This window comes from Polypterus senegalus, chromosome 1 (genome assembly GCF_016835505.1).
Source record: "Polypterus senegalus isolate Bchr_013 chromosome 1, ASM1683550v1, whole genome shotgun sequence".
NCBI classification, from domain to species: domain Eukaryota; kingdom Metazoa; phylum Chordata; class Cladistia; order Polypteriformes; family Polypteridae; genus Polypterus; species Polypterus senegalus.
The window spans coordinates 322824606-322848070 of NC_053154.1; the positions used below are offsets into that span (position 1 = coordinate 322824606).

Below are 23465 nucleotides of genomic sequence, written 5' to 3' on the forward strand. Positions count from 1 at the left end.
GGACTGTACTTTCTCCGGTCCTGTTCAGCCAACATACATCAGACTTCCAATATGATTCGGAGTCCTGCCACATTCAAAAGTTAACTAATGACACTGTTATTGTGGGCTGCATCAGGAGTGGGCAGGAGGAGGAGTATAGGAACCTAAGCAAGGAGTACGTTAAATGGTGTGACTCAAACCACCTACACCTCAACACCAGCAAGACCAAGGAACTGGTAGTGGATTTTTGGAGGTCCAGGCTCCTCATGGACCCCGTGATCATCAGAGGTGACTGTGTGCAGACCTATAAATATCTGGGAGTGCAGCTGGATGACAAATTGGACTGGACTGCCAATACTGATGCTTTGTGCAAGAGAGGACAGAGCCGACTATACTTCATTAGAAGGTTGGCGTCCTTCAACATCTGCAATAAAATGCTGCAGATGTTCTATTATACGGTTGTGGCGCCCTCTTCTACGTGGTGGTGTGATGGGGAGGCAGCATAAAGAAGAGGGACGTCTCACACCTGGACAAATTGGTGAGGAAAGCAGGCTCTATTGCAGGCACGGAACTGGACAGTTTGACATCTGTGGGAGAGTGACGGGCATTAAGCAAACTCCTGTCAATCATGAAGAATCCACTGCACCCACTGAACAGTGTCATCTCCAGGCAGAGGAGTAGCTTCAGTGACAGACTGCTGTCACCGTCCTGCTCCACTGACAGACTGAGGAGATCGTTCCTCCGCCACACTATGCGACTCTTCAATTCCACCCGGGGGGTAAATGCTAACATTACTCAAAGTTATTGTCTGCTTTTACATGCATTTTTATTACTCTTTAATTTAATATTGTTTCTTTGTATCAGTATGCTGCTGCTGGATTATGTGAATTTCCCCTTGGGATTAATAAAGTATCTATCGATCTATCTATCCGACTTCTCTCCGACAACACAAAGCGCCGAGACAATGCATTGTAAGGAATGATAATTTTGCACCTTGACAGTCAAAATGAAGAGTGAACAAGGACTACTAGGGGTACAGGAAATCCTGTACCCCCTTAATGACTGCCCACACCGGCCAGATGCTGGAGAGCAGATTTCTTGGCCTGGAGCCTCTCTGCTCCTTTCATAATACATAAACATGGCTCAGTCCTGCTGCCTCAGCACTTATAACCCATATTTCCATCTATTTTTTTGAGTCTGCTTTGCTATTAACAAAGCCACAGCTTATCATGGCAACTACAGGCACAGAAAGGGATGTTACTCATCATGGCACTCATTTGCCCATTTAGAATTAATAGTGCCATTTTAGACTGGAAGAAAACCATGTGAAAATGCACCCTTCTCCAGAGTTCAATCATTGTGAAATGGAAATGTTACTGGCAGAAATAAGAGTGCTGCCCTAACTTAGCACAGAAAAGATGGCAATGGTGAGAGAAAAACAAATACTACAATGTGTGAACGACTCCAGCAGGTCAAGTGTAAGATGCTGGCCGAAATAACACATTCAGCAGACAAGGCCCGGTGTGCAGGTCGAACAGTTCGAAGAAAAGAAATAATTCACCACGGCAAAGTTACAAAATAAAACGATGGTGGGGAGAGCACACATCACCTGGCATGTGCCGACTTGCTTTGTCCGCCACTGACAGAAGCTTTTCTCAGTTGTGCAGACTTGATGAAAAGAAGAAAAAACAAAAAAAAAAAACACACAAACATACTGTATATTACACAGGACTGTTAATAATTGAGCCACACGTGAATTTACTTGGCGTAGCCTTGCATCGTTTACACACACACACACACACAAATGAAGCCAGGCTTTCCTTTCTTAAATGACATTCAAATTAAAATACAGAAAGCCTCGCAGTTACACAACACTCTGCTGCAGCAGCACAGGATTACTCTTCTCTGTGCAGAATAAGAAAAAAAAAATGAATGAAAGAAACCTTTGTGTCTTTTTTTGGCTCCGGCTGATCAGTTACACATATCTGTATAAAACGCTCATTTCTCTGATGTTCAAACAATGTCTGACATGACTAATTTGCCTATTAAAAATATAGCAGCAGGAACACTTTTAATCCATGGCTGCCATGCACGCGCAAGCGGTGCATTTCCAATAAAATGTCTTTTGACTCCTTAAGAACGTGTCGTGTTATGTGATGGTGTACTTTGCTGCTGGAGTGTCTTACTCTGCCCACTTCATTTTGAGCTGCCTTGGCTTTCTTCATTTCCCGATCACATGTAGCCCATGTTGCTTTTTGTTTCCCATCTCTTCTTAGCCTCAAATCTGCAATGACACAGACAAGAGAGGATTTAGTTTGTCAAGCAAACCCCCAATTAAACAAAATGAGAATATGGTAAGATTCGCATCTCTGATGGCTGTGATTGCATTGTAAAACAGAGAATGAGCACAACATTGGTTTGGTCTTTCCTTATGACTGAACAGCATGAGGCAACTGAGAAGCAACTGTTGCTTAGCATAACTCCTGTTTTTCCCGATCAGACGTCTTTACTTATGCTAGCACTGAACAGCAACTTGACAATTGGTTCCTTTGCATTGTCAGTCCTGTTCGCAAAGTGGGTAGAAGAGAAGAGAAGGTAAAGTATAAGTATGATTTGCTCCAGGCTAGCACAGATCAGACTGAAATGACAACTGGGGACAGTTAAAGCCACATTACCATTGCCTCATCCTCCCAGAACGTTCCTTCCATTACGACCATCACCTGATTAATTTGATTTGATTTGATATACTTTGTTAATCCAAGAGGGAAAATTGTCTTTTCGTTTGACCTTTGAGGGTCAGAGCGCTGGGTTAGCCATGGTACAGCACCACTGGAGCAACTGTTAAGGGCCCAACAGAGTAGGATACTTTCTGGCAGTAATGGGATTTGAACTGACAACCTTCCAGATACCATTGCAGATCCTTAGCCACAGAGCCACCACTCTACCCTTACATGCTTCTGAGTTTCTCACCATCAATTACAACATTCTCAGACATACTTACTCCACATCAAGTTCACCTATCCTGACAGAATTTTGGGCACAAGCTAGGAACCAATTCGGAGCCAGATACCAGTCCATTGTAGGACCCCTCTCATGCACACATCCAACAGGGTTTTAATTTTTAATTCTCTGATCAATTCAACCTGCACATCTTTGGACTGTGGGAGGAAAACCAGGAGAATACTTAAAGAATAGCCTATACAACCATGAGGAGAAAGTGCAAACTCCTCAATGACAGTAACGGGGAGTGGGAGCCCAAACCAGGGCACCAGACCCATGAAGCATCTATGCTAGGAACTCAGCCACCATGCCACCCACCATCATCATCATCATCATCTTCTTCTTCTTCTTTCAGCTGCTCCTGTTAGGGGTTGCCACAGCAGATCATCTTCTTCCATATTATCCTGTCTTCTGTATCTTGTTCTGTTACACCCACCACCTGCATTGTCCTTTCTCACCACATCCATAAACCTCCTCTTAGGCTTTCCTCTTTTCCTTTTTCCTGGCAGCTCTATCCTTAACATCCTTCTCCCAATATACCCAGCATCTCTCCTCTGCACATGTTCAAACCAATGCAATCTCGCCTCTCTGACTTTGTCTCCCAACCGTCCAACCTGAGCTGACCCTCTAATGTCCTCATTTCTAATTCTGTCCATCCTCGTCACACCCAGTGCAAATCTTAACATCTTTAACTCTGTCACCCACCCACCATAATAGTAATAATAACCTACTATATAATAAACCACTACGGTATGTGTATCCAGTCCCTCAGTGCAATCCGATTGGTCAGTTTGAATTTGGGGACACAACAAAAGAGCACATGCAAGTGTGAGATGCACAAGGAAGAGTAAAGGCTCGTGCTGAGAGAGTCGCCCTCACAGTTTATACAGAAAGTATAAAACCAGACATGAGGGGAGAAAGGCGCCACGAAAATACACAGAGTTTGAGAAGCAGGCTTTACAGGAAGGCAAGTGATAGCAAATATTTTTAAATTATATTAATACCTGTCTTTGACTGGTACCATGGCTAATAATTATAATAATAATAATAACACAACAGAGTGACAGACCCCCAAGCAATTTGCTTCTTCCGTTTTCGTTTTTCTCTAGATTCCTCCGCTTCTTGCCTTTCTTTCACAAAGTCGCGGCAGTCAGCAGCTTTGGCAATTTTCACACCCAGCTATGGAGAGAAAGAGATAAAATAGTGGCAGGTTAGTTGTGCATGTGTGGACGGACTGGCCTTTTCCCTTTGTACGTCACTCACTGCAAAAATCATGGCACTTAGTCTCCTCTAGAATTGCTGTACTCTGCAGGGTGCAAGAGAAGGTACGGTTTTCAGTTGCTCCTATCGATCCATTTTATCATATTTCTTTAAAAAGTTCCATGCCTACTCTGAAGAACCAGTACAAGGAAGTAGGGGAACAGCAGAATCTGGACCAGTAAAGTAGGGACAGAAAAGTTAACACTAGAATCCCTGAAGCCTACAAAAATACTTGTAATCCCAGGCCACCTTAAGTTCCTTCACACTTCAGCACAAGTAGCAAGCAGCCTGTCTTCCCATTCCCCCCTACATCCCAAACACCCAAACAGAGCAGAGTCGGTCGCAAAATTCTAAGAGCTCTAAAGTGTGTTTATCTGCATGTGACGTGCCTGGAGTTGTATAGGGTACATGATATATCGTGTCACACACGTGCGATTGGGAGGCAGCTAAAGGGCTTGAACAATAGTAGTTCTACGCCACATCAGGGGGTGTCGCGGTGCACTGACTTTCTCTCTCAATCCTATGCAGACCATCCACGGGAAATCCTGCATGGTTCTGGCCTCACTGTTGATGTCACTTCTGTTTTCCGGGCACCACTGATGACATCACTTCCTGTTGTGGCCTTTAAAGCCGCCATCTTTCCAACCTTAAGTCAGTTCTGTTTTGGACTCAAACCTGTGAACATTTCACAATCTACTGTAATTACCCATTTGCAGTCAGGGCACAATATACGAGTGGCTGCCCGAAACCTTTTTAATGTCATTCGACTATTATCGTGACAATCGTTATTTGGAATACGTGCATTTCATGTGTGTTCTGTGTCGGCAATGATCTGTGTAAATGTTGGATGAAAGGAAATGCGAGGCAAGAAATGCTGGACACAAACCTAAAGCAGAAACTTTTATACTAATAATGATATGAAGACTTTAGTCCAAATATCAAATAAACACGCGTACTTTTATTCAAGAACATAACCAAAGTAAAAAAAAAAAAAAATCAATTTACATGTTGCTGTCAATGAGTTAAAAACCCAAGGTCAAATGTCAGTTGAAAGAAAGTTGATGTGTATTCTTGGATGGTGCAGAGGTAAATACTGCTGCCTTATAACCAAAAGATTCCGGGTTCAAGACCGGGAGCTCCGCGTTTTGAGTTGTGAGTTGCTATTATAACATAAAAACAGTCTGTAACCCCCGGTATAAATTTTGGCTACTTGTAAAAGTTAGCACTTTTTTTATTATTCGGTTTTATTCCGTCAGTGACATTCACGTGGCACAACGAACTTGCCTCTCCCTCTCTGAGTCGATGACGTTTATCTCCATTCTTTTCTAAAAAGCAGCGATGACCACAGTTGCTGCTGTGGTTGATGCCTGATCAGAACTGTTTGTCTTGCCAGCAATCAAAGACAAAATGTCCCATGACTGCTCTCAGACTACCATGCAGCACTTGTACTTTGACAATAAAGACACCTGTGCAGAACGTGTAAAAAAGCGACAGGCTTGCTGAGATTACGGACAACTGTAAACGTTTTCTTGAGATCTGTGTTTTGAGTTTTAACCCAAGGGTTAAGAATTTCCAAGTCTGTGGTCAAAAAGCTTATGGAGTAGTTTCTGGACAAAGGGTAGAACCGGAACAATAGACAGATTCTTCACAGCACTATCGTTGGCTAGTACACTGCTGCACCACAACACACCTCTGCTTGGCACCATAAGTAAAAAGGGACTTCCACTTGCAGCTAAAGTCACTGTAGTATGCAAGCAATTCACGACAATGTAGTGTTTAGATTTGGCAGTGCCATGATCTCTGAGAATTCTGCGACTGACTCAGCTCCGTTGATGGGTGGATGGGATACCAGGCTGCTTGCTGCTTGTGCTGATTGGCACATTTGCAAGACAAAAGACGGTGATGGAGAGGTGTGAAGGAACTTAAAGTGGCCCGGGATTATGAGATTTTTGTAGGCTTCTAGGATTCTAGTGTTAAAGAAAGTAGTTGAAAGTGTAACCAGGAACTCAAAAATGTACACGAACCTTGGCAGTTATGCTAATATTTGTGCTGTGCCATCTGTGGGAATGTAAAAGCAATGCACATTAAAGGTGCAGGCATAGCCAAATAAAATGTAACAAGTCACCCGCAAAAATGTCACCAATGTTGCAGAGATTCCTAAATCATCTTCTGCTGTCAAACAGGCTAAACAATTGGGTTTGTTTTACTTCACACAATGAAGAAAATTCTTCATAAAAAACATGTACTGTAATTTGTAAACATCACCATTAAAATCAAGTAATCTGGCACATGGCTGTCCGTCCAACCTCATCTTACAGGACTATGTGGAGGCTGATTTAGGCTGAATTTAGAATTCAACAATTAATGAAATCCAAAAAATAAATAATAATAATAATAAAAAAGATAATTGAAGGCAAGAAAATGCAAAGAATTAAAGAATGTCCTCAAATCATGGTTAAATACCAAGGATCTTGCATTAGTGTTTGAGGACGAAATAATATTTAACATGTTTCATTTGTGTAAGAACGTTTATACATTTATGGAGAAAACAGCATGTTAATGATCTGCATGTGGTTGAAGGCAATGAAACATTTAATTAACCTTGTTCAACAATGATGTTTCCTCAAGGATTTTAATTACACATTTGTATATATTCAAACAGTAAGAGAGACATTATAATCTAAATGAATGGCTGACAGCCCTACTACAAGAGTAAGGGATCAAGTAACAGAGACTCACCCAGAGCTAAATTTAGGTCATACGCCATGACAAAGTATTCACAGCCCTACTGCGGAGATTTCTAGGAAATGTGAAAGTTAATACAACAGCAGCAAAAGATTAAAGTAGACTAATTTAATTTTTTCATAATACTGCCTACAGAAACCCAACTTCAAACTTACATTTCATTTAATATTTCAAAGATTAAAAAATATTATAAACAAAAAAAAAAAAATTACTTTTAAGATTATATTCCGGGCGGCACGGTGGCGCAGTGGTAGCGCTGCTGCCTCGCAGTTAGGGGACCCGGGTTCGCTTCCCGGGTCCTCCCTGCGTGGAGTTTGCATGTTCTCCCCGTGTCTGCGTCGGTTTCCTCCCACAGTCCAAAGACATGCAGGTTAGGTGGTTTGGCGTTACTTGATTGGCCCTAGTGTGTGCTTGGTGCGTGTGTGTGTGTCCTGCGGTGGGTTGGCACCCTGGATTGGTTCCTGCCTTGTGCCCTGTGTTGGCTGGGATTGGCTCCAGCAGACCCCCGTGACCCTGTGTTCGGATTCAGCGGGTTAGAAAATGGATGGATGGATGGATTATATTCCAGTGTGGGGTTAGTTGACGATTTGCACCCAAAATATATCTCACAATGGGAAAATAGTTGGGTAATTAAAACAAGACACTATGTACAGTAGGAGTGGGGATAAACAACAGAGGAGACGGTGAAAGGAGGCATTTATCAGAAATGCTGGTGGTTGAATATTTCAGCTTGTTCTAACAGACTGTTCACATGGGAGGTTAGAGTTTATATCTGTAGTCTGCAACCAATAAGAAAAGTAAAACAGCAAAGTCAACATGTATTTCATATAGTGATTTCCTTATGGCAAATACCATTCTGAAGCACATTTCAAGGTTATGAATCCATGACCTTGGACACATGCAGCACTAGAGCTACCAAAGGTCTATTATTTCTGCTTGGAAAACAAAGACAAGGTTTGTTAAGTTTGACTTGATTTTACATAATGTTACACGCTTTAAATCAATCCAATAAACGTTAAAAAAAGGAAAACAAAGAAAAAAAGACCTGTGGAAAGTTATAAAATAGTAGCCCACCCATGCAAAATTAAGCCTGAAGCTCAATGCCCAAAGCCTTCCTGTGGCTGAGAAGAAGCTCATCGACACCGACAAGATGACCATCTCCATTGCTTTTGATGAACTGGTACAAAGGCAACTGACAGAGGTTCACATTAGGATGCCATGCTACTCCAGCTGTTTGTATTTGGCACTGGAATCCAACATTAGAACCGACAAGTACACAATTTTTTTTTTTTGTTCTTTCTAGTGCTTAATATTCATTTTACACTATCATGGTGTGGGGTAGTTGTTTTTTGTAACAATTTAACTACAATTTAAAAACTCCTGTGTATTGGCACACTTCTCTAAAAATAGTGCTCTAAGTGAGAAAGCAGCTCCACAAAATGGAAAAAAACGAACATGTTAAAATAGCACATGCCAGGCATGGGCACCATGGGCCTAAAAATTAAACTCTTTGCTCAAAGAGCTCCACACCGCTTAATCAGAGTGTGATGAATGTACTCTCAGTGTGTGAAACAACCTGTGCTAAACTAGCGTCTCATTAGTACTCCAATGCTAGCTGACCACTAGTTCTCCTCTTGTATTATAGAAAATACAATTATCTATAATACTTACTTACTTAATCACTTACGATATTGCTTATCCTATAAAGTCTAATCACATCATACATGAAAATAAAAATGGAAAGCAAAATCCACACTACCTCATACTTCTGACCATCAATACACTGAATGGCCAGTTTTCATGATACAGATACACATCTGAGCAGGAGACTGATAGTAGTGCCAATGTTTGCTTCAACAGCAGCAAAACATCTGGTTGAAATTTCATTATTTGAGACCTTTTCATTGTTGTGCTTGAAATTCTCAAAAGTCAGTCCAGTATCTCAAACAAAGAACTTTGTTTTAACTTTTTTATGTTTCGATGTCGGGTTCGGCTACACAAATGTTGTCAGCACCACCCTGCCTCAGATCAGTGAGGCGGCTCTTGTAATTTCAGAGTGCAGAAGACAGAGGCAGGTTAGGTTGAGGGTAAGGCAGCATATAACTTTAACTCTTTTACTTCCAGAATTTGCTGGTATTTATTTCAATCTAATCTTCCCTCTCCCGATGACATGTTTGCTGTGCCACAGGCTGCAACACAAGCCCAAAGCCTGATCGATTAGAACATGTGACACCAAAAGCTGAGCCATTCACTAGAACATTAGAACAATCTAGACGAGAACAGGCCGTTCAGCCCAACAAAGCTCGCCAGTCCTATCCACTTGTTTCCTCCAAGAAAACATCAAGTCGAGTTTTGAAAGTCCCTAACGTCTTACTGTCTACCACACTACTTGGTAGCTTATTCCAAGTGTCTATCGTTCTTTGTGTAAAGAAAAACTTCCTAATGTTTGTGCGAAATTTACCCTTAACAAGTTTCCAACTGTGTCCCTGTGTTCTTGATGAACTCATTTTAAAATACAAGTCTCGATCCACTGTACTAATTCCCTTCATAATAATAATTCACCCCTACTACATGCTTAATGGTCGGAGATGTGTTATGTATTTTCCTGTAATTGGGCACCCTTTTCTTCTCCAAACATACCTTTGCACACTGTGGCCAAAAAGTTCTATTTTGACGTCATCAGTCCATTTTCCCAAAATGCATCAGGCTTGTTTAGATGTTCATTTTCAAACTTTAGGTGCTGAATTTTGTGGCTAGGGCACAGGAAAGGTTTTCCTCTGATGACTCTATCATGAATGTCATATTTGTTTAGGGATCACTCTACAGTAGAACAGAGCACCACCACTCCAGAGGCTGCTAAATCTTGCTGAAGGTCTCTTGCAGTCAAATGGGGTTTTTTATTTGTCTTTCTAGCAATCCAACAAGCAGTTGTTTCAATAAGTTTTCTTGGTCTTCCAGACCTCAACTTGACCTCCACCGTTCCTGTTAACTGCTATTTCGAGACTGAGGAAACAGCTGCCTGAAAACGCTTGCCATCTTCTTGTAGCCTTCTCCTGCTTTGTGAGCATCAATTCTTTTGTTTTGCAGAGCACTAGGCAACTTCTTAGAGGAGGCTATGGCTGTGTTTGTTGTGAACAAGGTTTGAGGAGTCAGAGAATTTATAAAGCTTTACATTTTGCAACAACTGGGGTTTCCTAATGATGACTGTGAACAACTTATATCCCTAATGAGCTAATGAAGGTCTGAGACCATCTTGGGAAAAGTTAACGGAGACCTCAAATACACTAATCTTGCATAAAATGCTGAAAAAAAATGTGTCATCTTTAACTTAATGCCTTTTGGTGATTAGTTTCTTTTCTGTCAGTAAGAGACATTTTAAGCAGGGGTACCGAAACTTCTGCATGCCACTGTATGCATTTGAATGAGGGAGTCTGAAATGGTAGTGAGAATACATTTGCTACAGTTGTCCATCTACCAATCCAGTCATTTTCTAAGCAGCTAATTCAGTTTGGCTCCATGGGGAGAAGATGCCTATGCTGTCTGCACTGGTTGAGACTCGTGTGAGGCACCACACTTTTCAGATGAGGACTTCGGAGACTCTATTTGAGTGACTATTGGGTTCTTGATCACTCTTCCTGCCCAGTTACCACAATGGTACAAACATGCACACTCATATGGGGTAATCAGAAATGGGGAGGAAAGTCAGGGTATGCAGGGAAAACTCCACACAGTCAGGGCAGCTACAGGAGGTAAAAACAAGGCGTTTCAAACCATGTGGCTCTGTACCTGTGATTAGTTACCAGCAGTGACTAAATAAGCTAGTCCATATGATCATTAATCCAAATCGTATTATGCAATATCATCTACTGTTAAATTCTGCTCTGTACTTGTAATGCAGGTAAAATTCCATTGAAACAAATATCTTTACAACAAAATTTTCATTACAACAAACTATTTTTATGGTCCTGACAGATTTTTCACATATGACAGAGTTTATAGAAATTTCATTACTATGAAATACATTCAGCAGATATTTTCATTACAACGAAGTGCCCAAAAGACCTTGAAATGCCTGAATGAATCCTCCACAGAGCAGTTAGTTCTGTGGTCGCAGCTCAGTTGTGCACAATAATCCCCAAACAGAAATGTACATTTTTCCTTTCTTCGAACTTTCCTGTTACTGCTGTGTTTGTTTTCTGTGGTTTTCAGTGATACCTTTTGCTTATTGATAGTCAACATTTAAAAAACATCCATTGGAATTTAAACTCATTGTCACCCACCTAGAGAAATGGCAGACCTGAAAAAATGACAACAGTTCACATTAAGAAAGAAAAAAAAAAAAAAAAGGACAATTTTGCTAGCGCTCAATACCGGCAAAAAGAAAAAAAAGACATTGCCAGTGAATTTGGAATTTTGCCATTGACACTGTCAACTTTCTTGAAAGACCGAGCAAAAAAAAAATCGTGGGTTGCAAACTTTGGGCCTCAACGCAAATGTATGCGAACTGCTGCATTTGAAGACATCGAAAAAGCACTTTTTATTTGGTTCGGTGATACTCATTCAAAAAACATTCCTATTAGTGCGCCACTCATTCAAGAAAAAGCAGTCACTGTTGCGAGTTTTCTAAACTCTTTTGGGACCTACCCCAACGGGCGACACCCTGAAGAGCGTCCCAAGGTGCGATCACCTCTTCTGTGAAAGCTGGGGCAACCGTAGGCTCACAGCGCTGCTTCGAAAGATCTCAATGGGTGATGCAAGGAACATTGTAAAAATGCTGGGCACAGGATTACTTGGCCACTAACCAGGTCACAATCTTACCTGACTGCTGTGTCTGTGTATAGGACAGTGGTAGATCACGCTACAATAAATAACCCTGCTGTTCCTGTTTCAAGCTGAATAAAGCTGGTTTTGCTAAAGTACTGAGACTCAGCCTTTTGTTTTGGGGTGCAAAACAGGGACTTGTAGCACGACCCCGATCTTTTCGGATTTGTTTCCGTGGTGCTCCGCTGCAGCACTGTGAGCCTGCAGTTGCCCTGCACCGCCAATGGACAAACAATCTTCCACCTACCTGGCAATCGTGCTTTGGGACACACTTCGGCATGTCGTCCCGTTGGGTGGGGTCACAAAAGAGTACAGAAACCTCACAATATGAAGAAGAAGAAAAGGATGATTTGGCTTCTAAAATTGTTAATTGTGCTGCCCACAACATGTTTCCACATTTAGATAATGTTCGTGTAGAATTCCTCTCACCCAGTTGCACGGTAGTGCTTCAACCATTGTGATTTGGGCATCATTCGTACCCTGAAAGTGTATTATCGCAAGGAAATGCGGAGAAAATTTCTCGTCACCATAACTTGTAGACAGGAGGAGATTAAAATTAACACAAAAGAAGCTATTAAAATGATTACAAACGCCATGACGCACTTTAGCGACAAATACAGAATCTCATTACTACAAAATTTTCATTACAAAGAAATATTTTTTAGGTCCCTGGCACTTCGTTATAATGGAATTTGACCTGTAGTTCTATTTCACTATTATATTGTACTGAGGATTACTTGTGTTCGGTTCTGTATATTGTATTGTATTTACCCCCTAGGGCAGGGGTCCTCAATCCCGGTCCTGGAGAGCCGCAGTGGCTGCAGGTTTTTGCTCCAACCCAGTTGCTTAATAAAAAGCACTTATTGCTAAAGTAACACTTCTGCTTCACTTTAGTGATTTTGAGCCCTTATTGCTTAATTTTGTCTTAAACAGCTATTTTAATGGCTCCTTATTATCAATAACATGCAAATGACAAGAGAGAGCAGCATTTCTCCATTTAGCTTATTTACATTTACACCTACCTGTGTGTATTTATCTGCACTATTGGGTTTAATTAAATACTTGGAAGAAAAACGAAGCGAAAAAAAGTGAAGGACTGAGAATTACTCGTCCATTTTAGCCTTCAAATCATTTGCATGATAGAAAGGGAAAGAAAATCTAGGATATGAGAAGGACCTGACATAGCAGAGTTAATTTAATTTCACAGCTTGTTAGTGCTTTATTGGCAAGAATTGCTTTCTAATTAAGCAACCAGGTCAGAATAAAAACCTGCAGCCACTGCGGCTCTCCAGGACTGGGATTGAGGACCCCTGCCCTAGGGGCCTGTTAAAGCACATTGTGGCACTTCTTGTGTGATTTGGTGTTATAAAAAATAAATTGTATTGTATTGTATCATAAAAACTGTGTTTAGTTACTTTTTCAAACTACTTTAACACAACATTTATATGGCTCAGGTCATAACTGAAGCACATGACCGATTTCTCTTCAGTGATATGACAGGTAATGCATTAACAGACATAATCCGTAATATAAGTATTTGGAAGGGTGGCTACAAGAGAGTACTTAATTACTGAAAATGACACTAAATTTCTACTCTTAATTGCGTTTTTGAAGGCAAAGTATTGCTCGACAGCATATCAACTGAAATACGACAAATGCAGCGAAAGCACATACAGTATTGCACATATGTGAATGATAACAGGGGTGTGAATGAGTTATGAGTACTTACTGCACTTAAGGTTAGTATGCGCAGCCATAATCAATAACACACAGTCTGACCTCTTATATAAGACCGTAAGAATAGTTAAACAAACTCTAAAATAATGAATTCATCTTTAGTTGACAAATTGGATTGCCCAAACACAGCCTTAAAGTAGTAGCGGGAAACTCAAAAAAGAAGGAGAATTTTAGAAAACTAATGCATCAGGAGTTTGTCAAAATGAAAATTAAAATTTTAACCTGTCCATAAATTATTACTTATTTTCAATAACTAGCTAATGTCTACTCCATTTATCGATGAAAATAAACATCACACAATAGCAAAGGTCACAAAGCTGATCTGCCAACAGACTTGATTTTAAGGGTGTTTTTACAAGGCCAACTTTAAAGCACTTGTTTGTTACCACCTGGTATTGGTAGAATAATGTTTGAATTTTTATTTTTTAGTATTCACTTTAAGCAGATGTTATTTTTCTGTTACTTAACAGATAAAACGATAGCCGTCGATTTACGACACGTTCATTTCCGATGGACTGGTCATAAGTCGATCTGGACTGGTATATGTATTCAAACCTGACCGTATATATAGTACTGCATAATAAGACCCTTAAGTGAAATTGTTTGTTTTATATCCTTTTTTTATAATCATTCTTAGCACATTGTGCAGATTTTCTATCATTTTTGTAAATTATTTTATTATTTTGTTTCATTATCACTGTTGCTCGCATGGGTGATGAACCTTTAACAGCTTCACAAATCCTCTCTTTGTCTGTGTAATGTTACGTCATCAGTGTGAGCCTCTCCCAGTGTCAGAGACAGAATTGTACCAGCAGAGTTTGAGCATTCATATGTTTTCTATTTTAACATTTCAGCCTGTTAATAATAAACATTTACAAATAAAGGAGTTTGGTGTGGATGCATTATCACTTTGCAGTGGTTTGCACAAAGCAGAAGCTTCCGAGGTTAACCGGATTGAAAGCCAAAGTGTAGCAGTACAGCACCATAAGACAGACACCGGTTACAGTGGGGTAACTTAAAGTCACATGCAATCGCATTTGCTCTCTTTTCTCCCTTAAACTGCTTGATCACCTTCATTTTGGTGTCTAGATCATTTGCCCTTTTTTTCTTTAATTGTAAGACAAATGTAACTGAGCGTAGTGAAAACCGCTGCAGGTAGTAAACAAAGATCGAGATGAATGAGTCACGGCATACAGAGCTGGCGTTGGCAAAAACTGACATTTACCCACAAAATGTTGGAGCAGTCGTAAGTCAAATGGTCATAAAGCTAAGATAGTATCATGACGACTATCTGTACTCTCCACAATGTTTGGGACAACGATGCATTTTTCCTTGATTTACCTGTTTTCTGCTCCATTTTAAAATTCCAAATGAAATGATTTAAAGTGATTAAAGTGCACATTGCAGACTTTAAGGGAATTTTGTAAACATTCTGGTCACACCATGTAGAAATGACAACACTTTTTCTAAACGGTCCACCCATTTCAGGGCACCATAACGTTTAGGACAATTGGTGATACAGGTGTTTGTGATTCCTTGGGCGTGTTTCATTGCTTCATAAGATACCTTGGCTTGCTCTGTAGTTGCCATTGTTCAACAAGAGGAGAAGAGCTGTGCCAATGAACGTCAAAGAAGCCATCATGAGGTTGAAAACCAAGAACACCACCATTGGAGACATCCATAAAAACATTAGGATGACTAAAATCAACTTTCTGGAATATCATTAAGAAGAAAGAACACACTGGTGAGATCCGTTATTGCAAAGGGACTGGCAGGCCAAGGAAGGCCCAAGTGCTGATGACAGAAGAATCCGCACTTTGGTCAAGATAAGGCCTCAAATACCTGCGCAACAGACCAGAAACAGACTTCAGGAGGAGATGTGTCATAGAAGAAACAGAAACACAGAGGCCACACTACAAGATGCCAAGCACTAGTTAGCCACAATAACAGGATGGCCAGATTACAGTTTGTGGAAAAGGACTTGAAGGAGCCTGCAGAATTCTCGGGAAAGGTCTTTTGGACAAACAAGACAAGGATGAACCTTATCAGAATGGAGGCAACAGCAAACTATGGAGACGAAAAGGAACTGCCTGAGATCCAAAGCAAACCACCTCATTTGTTAAACCTGCTGCTGGGGGTGTTATGGTTTGGGTATGTATGGCTGCCACAGGTCCTGACTGGCACACTTCTCTTCACTGATGATGGAACTGCTGACAGCAGACGCACAATGAATTGTGAGGTGTGTAGAAACATCTGGTCTGCTCAAGTTCCAGTCAAGGCCTCCAAACTCACTGGGTGGCACTTCATCCTAAAACAAGATAATGATCCAAACATACTGCTGAGGCAACACGGGGGTTTTTCCAAGGCTAAAAATGTAAAATTCTTGTCTGGCCAAGCCAGTCACCAGGTTTAAATGCAATTGAGCAGACCTTCCTCATGCTGAAGAGAAAACTTAAGGGCACAAGCAACCCAAACAAGGAGAATCTGAAGATGGCTACATTAAAGGCTTGTCAGAGCAGCACCAGAGAACATCCTAAGCACCTGCTGATGTCTGTGAATCAACAGTCATTGCATGGCAGGTATATGCGACAAAGAACTAAATATCCATCCATCCATCCATCCATTATCCAACCCGCTATATCCTAACTACAGGGTCACGGGGTTCCGCTGGAGTGCTGCCTCTGAGGCTAGGGATCTGCATTGCCAGTTCGAATCCCGTAAAATGCCAAAAGGGACTCTGCTCTGTTGGGTCCTTGAGCAAGGCCTTTAACCTGCAACTGCTGAGCGCTTTGAGTAGTGAGAAAAGCACTATATAAATGCAAAGAATTATTATTATTAATCCCAGCCAACACAGGGCACAAGGCAGGAAACAAATCCAGGGCAGGGCGCCAGCCCACCACAGGGCGCACACACACACACACACTAGGGACAATTTAGGATCGCCAATGCACCTACCCTGCATGTCTTTGGACTGTGGGAGGAAACCTATGCAGACACAGGGAGATCATGCAAACTCCACGCAGGGAGGACCCGGGAAGCGAACCTGGGTCTCCTAACTGCAAGGCAGAATTAAATATGACAATTATTTTAATAGACCTGCCATCGTTGAGTGCCAAACATTATGGTGCCATGAAATGAGGGGGCCATGCAGAACAAGTGTTGTCATTTGGACATGGTGTGACCGAATTATTTACTTTAATCTCATGTGAACTGTTTGATTTGTAATGTTAAACCGTGGAGCACAAGGGTAAATCAAGGAAAGATGCATCTTTGTAACAAACATAATTGAGGGCACTGTATAAAATAAAGATCACATATTGTTGAGGGAGGAAACCAAATAATTCATTGCAAACAAAAGCTTACAAGAAGAAAATCTGCAAACTCTGCAATGTCAGTGATCCATATATCTGTAGCTACAAGACATCAGCATTTAGCACTGCACCACCATTTAGACTATTTATCAGAATAATCCACTTTCTCAAAAACATCACAGAATAATTCACAGAAATTGCATCTTTATTTTTTTTTCTTATCAGATTGTAATAATGTCTGCTTTATACATTATTTATCCACTGGCAACTAAACCCAGTTGTCTTGGAGGGAAAATTAGGAAAAATAAATGTAGTATTTGTAAATGAGTGGAAAAAAAAATCTATGCAAAAATAGAAGAGAAGGGTAAAAAAAAATCAAAAATTAAATCAAGGAGAGAAGATGCGGTATAGCTGAGGAAATGCATCTTTCAAGAGTGCCTGCAGGTCAATATTTAGGGTTAAAAAGGTTTCATGGTTATTATATTAGCTACAAAATGCATGAGCCACATGCACAGACAGTTCAAGACAGCAAATAACAACAGCAAAATGGTAGCAGGTCAGACTTCTGTGGAAAGAAATGTGAAAATTCAGAATGGTCTACCTTTTGATGAAGATAAAAATCAAGAAGCATAATGTGCATTTTCCATTCTTCTAATTTGGTGTATTTTCTTATAGGAGTGCAGACTTGGCTGCCAGCTAGTGGTGTCAAGCAAATAAGACAATACATTTTATACTGTTCAAAGAGACAGGAAAAGGGCCAAAGAAGCCCTAAATAGACTTGATAATAGGGGTCACTTGTACAAATTGTCAGGATGACAGAAAGTAAAAACAGCAGAGGATAGGATGTTTGGTCCCTACCAGCCAAGGCACCAGACAGAAAGAAAATCACAATTTTTAAACCCTCAAATATGTCTTACATTTCAGATGATAGTACTATGGAAGATAGATAGATAGATAGATAGATAGATAGATAGATAGATAGATAGATAGATAGATAGATAGATAGATAGATAGATAGATAGATAGATAGATAGATAGATAGATAGATAGATAGATAGATAGATAGATAGATAGCTTTTTGGTTCTTTAAATAAATAAATAAATGCACACACACACACACAAATGGTCTGAACACAAACCAGAATGGCTAAAAAGGAATAGAAATGCAAAAAGAAAGAAAACTTCAGACTTGGCAGTCCCAGTCAGGCGCCATACAGGCATATCGCTGTTGGTATAAGGGAGCCCTCCCATTGCATTCCTTGACCCAATTCAACTGAATGATTCATTGCCTAAAGTCCTGAGAGTTAGTGTGTCAGTGAAAGGATGTGCGGAATTGTTCATAATGGCACATACTGTAGTTTTAATTCTTTCCTTTGCCAATACGTCCAGGGGCCTAGACTGTGTCCCATAATTGACCCTGTTGTTTTAATTAGCTTGTTGATTTGGTGGACACAGCACACCGCAGCATAAAAAAAATTGCACTGGTCATCACATGGGACCACAACTCCCATGCTGCTCTGCAGGCGTCCATAATGGGGCTTGCCAGATGGGATGCTGCCAAGCAGTGTATGGGGAAGTCTCTGCCCATAGATGCTAGTCACCAACTGTGCCATCTTTCCCTGTTTCCAAGTCCATCCCGGTTGTCACTCAGTTGTTTTTAGGGTGCCATCCTTGCTGTAACTACTGTAAAGTCCTTCCTTGGAAAGGAGATGTTGCTATTCCATCCCTGATCTTCGGTTATTAAGGCTTCCTGGCCTAGTAAGAGAGTGGGAACCACACCAGCTGGGACACCAGTTTGTCCTTCACAAGTGCCTATAAAAAGTATTCAAATTTTTACATTTTATTTTAATATAACACTAAGTGGAATTAGTTTGGTTTTTATGACACTGATAAAAAAAAAAAAAATCTTTAATGTCAAAGTGAAAACTGATCATTGCAAAGTGGTCTAAATTAAATAAAACACAAAATAACTGATCCCCCCTTCAAGTCATTATTTAGTAGAGTCACGTTTGGCAGCCATGACAGCGCTGAGTTGTGTACACAGGTATTTCTCTACCAGCTTTGCACAAATGGAAGCTGCAGTTTTTCCTTTTTTGGCTAAACTGCTCAAGCTGTGGTAAGTGCCATGTTGATTGTGACCGATCAGCCTTTATCAAGACCAGTCACAAATTCTCAATTGGGTTGAGATCTGGACTCTGCCTCAGCCACTCCAGGACATTCACATTGACGTTTTGAAACCAATACTGTGGAGCTTTGGCTTTATACTTGGATTTGCTGTCTTACTGGAAAACAAACTAACTTTCTCCCAAGGCATTTCTTGCAGACCACATGAGGATTTTCTCCAGGATTTCCCCTAACAAGCGTTCCAGGGCCATGTTAATTAATGTTGACTTATGTTTATTTTTTTATTGTGTCTTCTATTTTTCTATTCATTTTGTAAAGCACTTTGAGCTACATTTTTTGTATGAATATATGCTATATAAATAAATGTTGATTGATTGATTGATGCAGAGAAGCGTCTCCACAGATTGTCCTGACCATGCATAACTGCAGAAATGATGTGTTTTTGAAAATGTGCTGTATTTAAACATGGTGTTTAGTCTGATGGCCAAAAAGTACAATTTTGGACTCATTGGACCAGAGAGCCCTCTTCTTGCTGACTTCCTAATCTCTCGGGTGTCTTTTGCTGAGATGTCCTGTGTGTTTTTTCTCTTTGCCACAATTCCATCAAGCCGTGACAGGTGAAGTACCAAGGCACAGTTGTTGTCTGCAGAGTCTTTTCAATCTTTGGCCACTGCTGAGATGTCATTCTTTTTTCTTTCTTCTTTTCATCACTCTCTTATAAAGCTGTGACTGGTAAATCACTTGTGCAGTAAGTGTTGTCTGTACGGCCTCTCCATTCTCACCCCCTCCTTCAGGTCTCTTTGTGGCCTCCCTCACTACTCGTCTTCTTGCATCATCCATTGTGGATGGCCTTCTTCAGGCTGATTTACAACTCTGCCATACTCTTTCCATGTCTTGATGACTAATTTAAATGGGTATTCAGTGACTTTAATATCTCCATTCCCAGACATGAGCTTTTCAATCACCTTATAATGGAGTTACATGGATTGCTCTTTTGTTTTTGGTGTGTAAGTTAGTCTACCATACTGAACTCACCAGAAGTTGGACCGTCCAAATAAAAGTGAAAACTTATGTGATCAGTTATTATATTTTTAAAAGTTGTAGCTAGCTGAAATACACGGCAGTGCCCGGAAAGAAAATACATTTTTTTTAATTGTTTGAGAAAAATATAATAATAAAAAAAAAATAAATAACTGGACAGATTAACTTTTGTTTTGTGGTGTAGTAATAAGTTTTTACATGCAGAATGATTAACGACGAGAAAAAAAAGTCAATTAATATTATCATTAGGTTGATTTAATCCTATCACCACTACAACATTGTTACAATAAGAATAATGCATGATGAAAATATAGCTAACAAAAACAAATATTAAACAACAAACAAATCATACTACCGATTTTTCATGATAAAACTGTCTGTTGCTTTTACGGAGCACACCAGAAACGTTCCGAGGGTCAACTGGATGACAATATACATAAAAGACCGTAAGATTTTACCAAAAACAAACATTAAACATCAAACAAATAATACCACAGATTTTTCATGATAAAACTGTTGGTTGTGTTTACGGAGCACACCAGAAACAATCTGAGCGTCAACTAGATGATAAAAAATATAATGAAATAAAACACAGCTTGACAGATTAATTTTTGTTTTGTCTTGTAGTAATAAGTTTTTACATGCAGAATTTTTGACGATGAGAAAAAAAAAACACCAATTAATATCATTATTAGGTTGATTTAATTCTATTACCACTACCACATTGTTACAATAAGAATAATGCAAGATGAAAATATAGTTAACAAAAACAAACATTAAATGACAAGCAAATATTATTCCCAAGTTTTCATTCTAAAACTGTCGGTTGTTTTGCACACCAGAATCGATCCAAGCATCAACTAGATGATAATATACAGGGTGGGCCATTTATATGGATACACTTTAATAAAATGGGAATGGTTGGTGATATTAACTTCCTGTTTGTGGCACATTTGTATATGTGAGGGGGGGAAACTTTTCAAGATAGGTGGTGCCCATGGTGGCCATTTTGAAGTCGGCCATTTTGGATCCAACTTTTGTTTTTTCAATAGGAAGAGGGTCATGTGACACAACAAACTTATTGGGAATTTCACATGAAAACAATGGTGTACTTGGTTTTAACGTAACTTTATTCTTTCATGAGTTATTTACAAGTTTCTCTTTGTGTACAGCCATTGACATGTCACAGAGGTTAACACGTGAGGAGCGGATAGAAATTGTGTTGATGTCTGGTGAACGCAGTAACCGGGTCATTGCAGCAGATTTCAATGCAAGACACCCTACAAGACCACCCATCTCCCATGCTACAGTTAGCAAACTGCTTGCTAAGTTTCGTGAGACTGGTTCAGTGTTGAATTTGCCAAAATGTGGACGCATGAAAACTGTCACTAATGAAGAAACATCAGTGGCTGTCCTAGCTTCATTCAGCAAGAGCCCACAGCGTAGCACTGGCCGCATGTCACTAGAGAGTGGCATTAGTCGAACATCCCTTCGCCGGATATTAGCTACTCACAAATGGCACCCTTACAAACTCCAGCTACTGCAGCATCTCAACGAGGATGACCCAGATCGGCGCACTGAATTTGCAGAATGGGCAAAACAATAATTGGAACAGCACCCTCAGTTTACGCAGAAGATTTTGTTCAGTGATGAGGCAAACTTTTATGTGAATGGTGAAGTTAACAAACCAAACCACCGCTATTGGTCTGACACTAACCCACATTGGATAGATCCCTCCAAGACTGTTGGAACAAAAAAATTGATGGTATGGTGTGGTATATGGGGTACAAAGATAGTGGGGCCATTCTTCATCAATGGAAACCTCAAGGCCACTGGATATGCGAAATTGCTACATGATGATGTGTTTCCCTCTTTATGCACTGAAGCTGGCACGTTCCCCGAGTTTTTCCAGCAAGATGGTGCACCACCACATTATGGGTGTCAGGTCCGAGCATTCCTAAATGAACAGTTTCCTGGAAAGTGGATTGGTCGTCGTGGGCCAGTTGAATGGCCCCCAAGGTCTCCCGACCTGATCCCCTTAGACTTTTATCTTTGGGGTCATCTGAAGGCAATTGTCTATGCTGTGAAGATACGAGATGTGCAGCACCTGACGCTACGGATACTGGAAGCCTGTGCTAGCCTTTCTCCTGCGGTGTTACTATCAGTGTGTGAAGAGTGGGAGCAGAGGGTTGCATTGACAATCCAACACAATGGGCAGCACATTGAACACATTTTATAAGTGGTCAGAAACTTGTAAATAACTCATGAAAGAATAAAGTAACGTTAAAACCAAGCACACCATTGTTTTTCTTGTGAAATTCCCAATAAGTTTGATGTGTCACATGACCCTCTTCCTATTGAAAAAACAAAAGTTGGATCCAAAATGGCCGACTTCAAAATGGCCACCATGGTCACCACCCATCTTGAGAAGATTCCCCCCTCACATATACTAATGTGCCACAAACAGGAAGTTAATATCACCAACCATTCCCATTTTATTAAGGTGTATCCATATAAATGGCCCACCCTGTATATACAAAACCGCAAAATAGTTAGTCTGCTTTATATGTAAGATTGCGGCTAATTGTTGGAGAGGTGTTTATTGGAAGGTGCTTTGTGAAACAGAAACTCTTTATTGTATTTATATTGTTATACTGTGGACTGTATTGCTGTGTCTGGGGCTCTCTGGCGCCCCCTTGTGGTTGCTAAGCGTCAACTGGATGATAACAAACATAACAAGACCGCAAATTGTTACAGTCTGCTTTATATAGAAGATTAATTTATTATCATTTCGCAATTTTTGCTCATTAGTGTCAAAATGAGCCAAATTAACTCTTTGAGGGCAGAGTATTTTTTCAGAGTCCAGCAAAAATGCGCAGCAGAGCAGCTGCCAGTCGCCAGGAGCTAAAGGCGGATCTGTCGAGAGAGCAAAGTGAATGCGCAAAGCAAAATACTCTGTAGACAGCATTTTGCGTATTACTGCTGAATCAGACTCTGACTTCTCGCACTCCGAATTTGATGCAAGTGTTCTGAAGATCGAAAACGAAAATGATGTACCAGCATCAGCTGATAGGTCCCCAGCTAATCTTATTACTTAATGCATGTGTGTAGTAGCTGCGTTAAGATACTACTATATGTCGCTATGAGTCGACACCCGCCTTGAAAGAGTTAAATAAATTGTGATTCAATGTTTCATAATTATAAAATTTGAAAACCTCCAAGGGCTGAATTCTTTTTATAGATGTTGTATAAGGAAAAAATTCATAGTGGGTCTACTTATCCATTAAGAAATAATGAAGAAAGTTGTTAAGGTGGACCGAATGTTACTAATAATAACCTAAAATTCAAAAAGGTAATAAATTAAATGTCCAGTAAATTAAAACATTAAATAGTTAAACACCAGTTGTTTAGTTAGTTTTTCTTAGGAAGAAATGGAAGAGTTGGAGA

At 40.2% G+C, this 23465-nt stretch overlaps 1 protein-coding gene across 1 annotated transcript in view; it reads right to left on the reverse strand.

Annotated features, from left to right (window-relative positions):
* Positions 1–842: 842 nt before the first annotated feature.
* Positions 843–23465, reverse strand: part of fam204a (family with sequence similarity 204 member A) — a 122927-nt gene continuing 100304 nt past the window's right edge. The window contains exons 6-7 of the mRNA XM_039737157.1: positions 4049–4158; positions 843–2263 (exon numbers count right to left, since the gene is read on the reverse strand). Coding sequence (XP_039593091.1) covers positions 2212–2263; positions 4049–4158 — 162 coding nt within the window. The 3' untranslated portion in view covers positions 843–2211. The remainder of the gene's footprint in view (positions 2264–4048; positions 4159–23465) is intronic.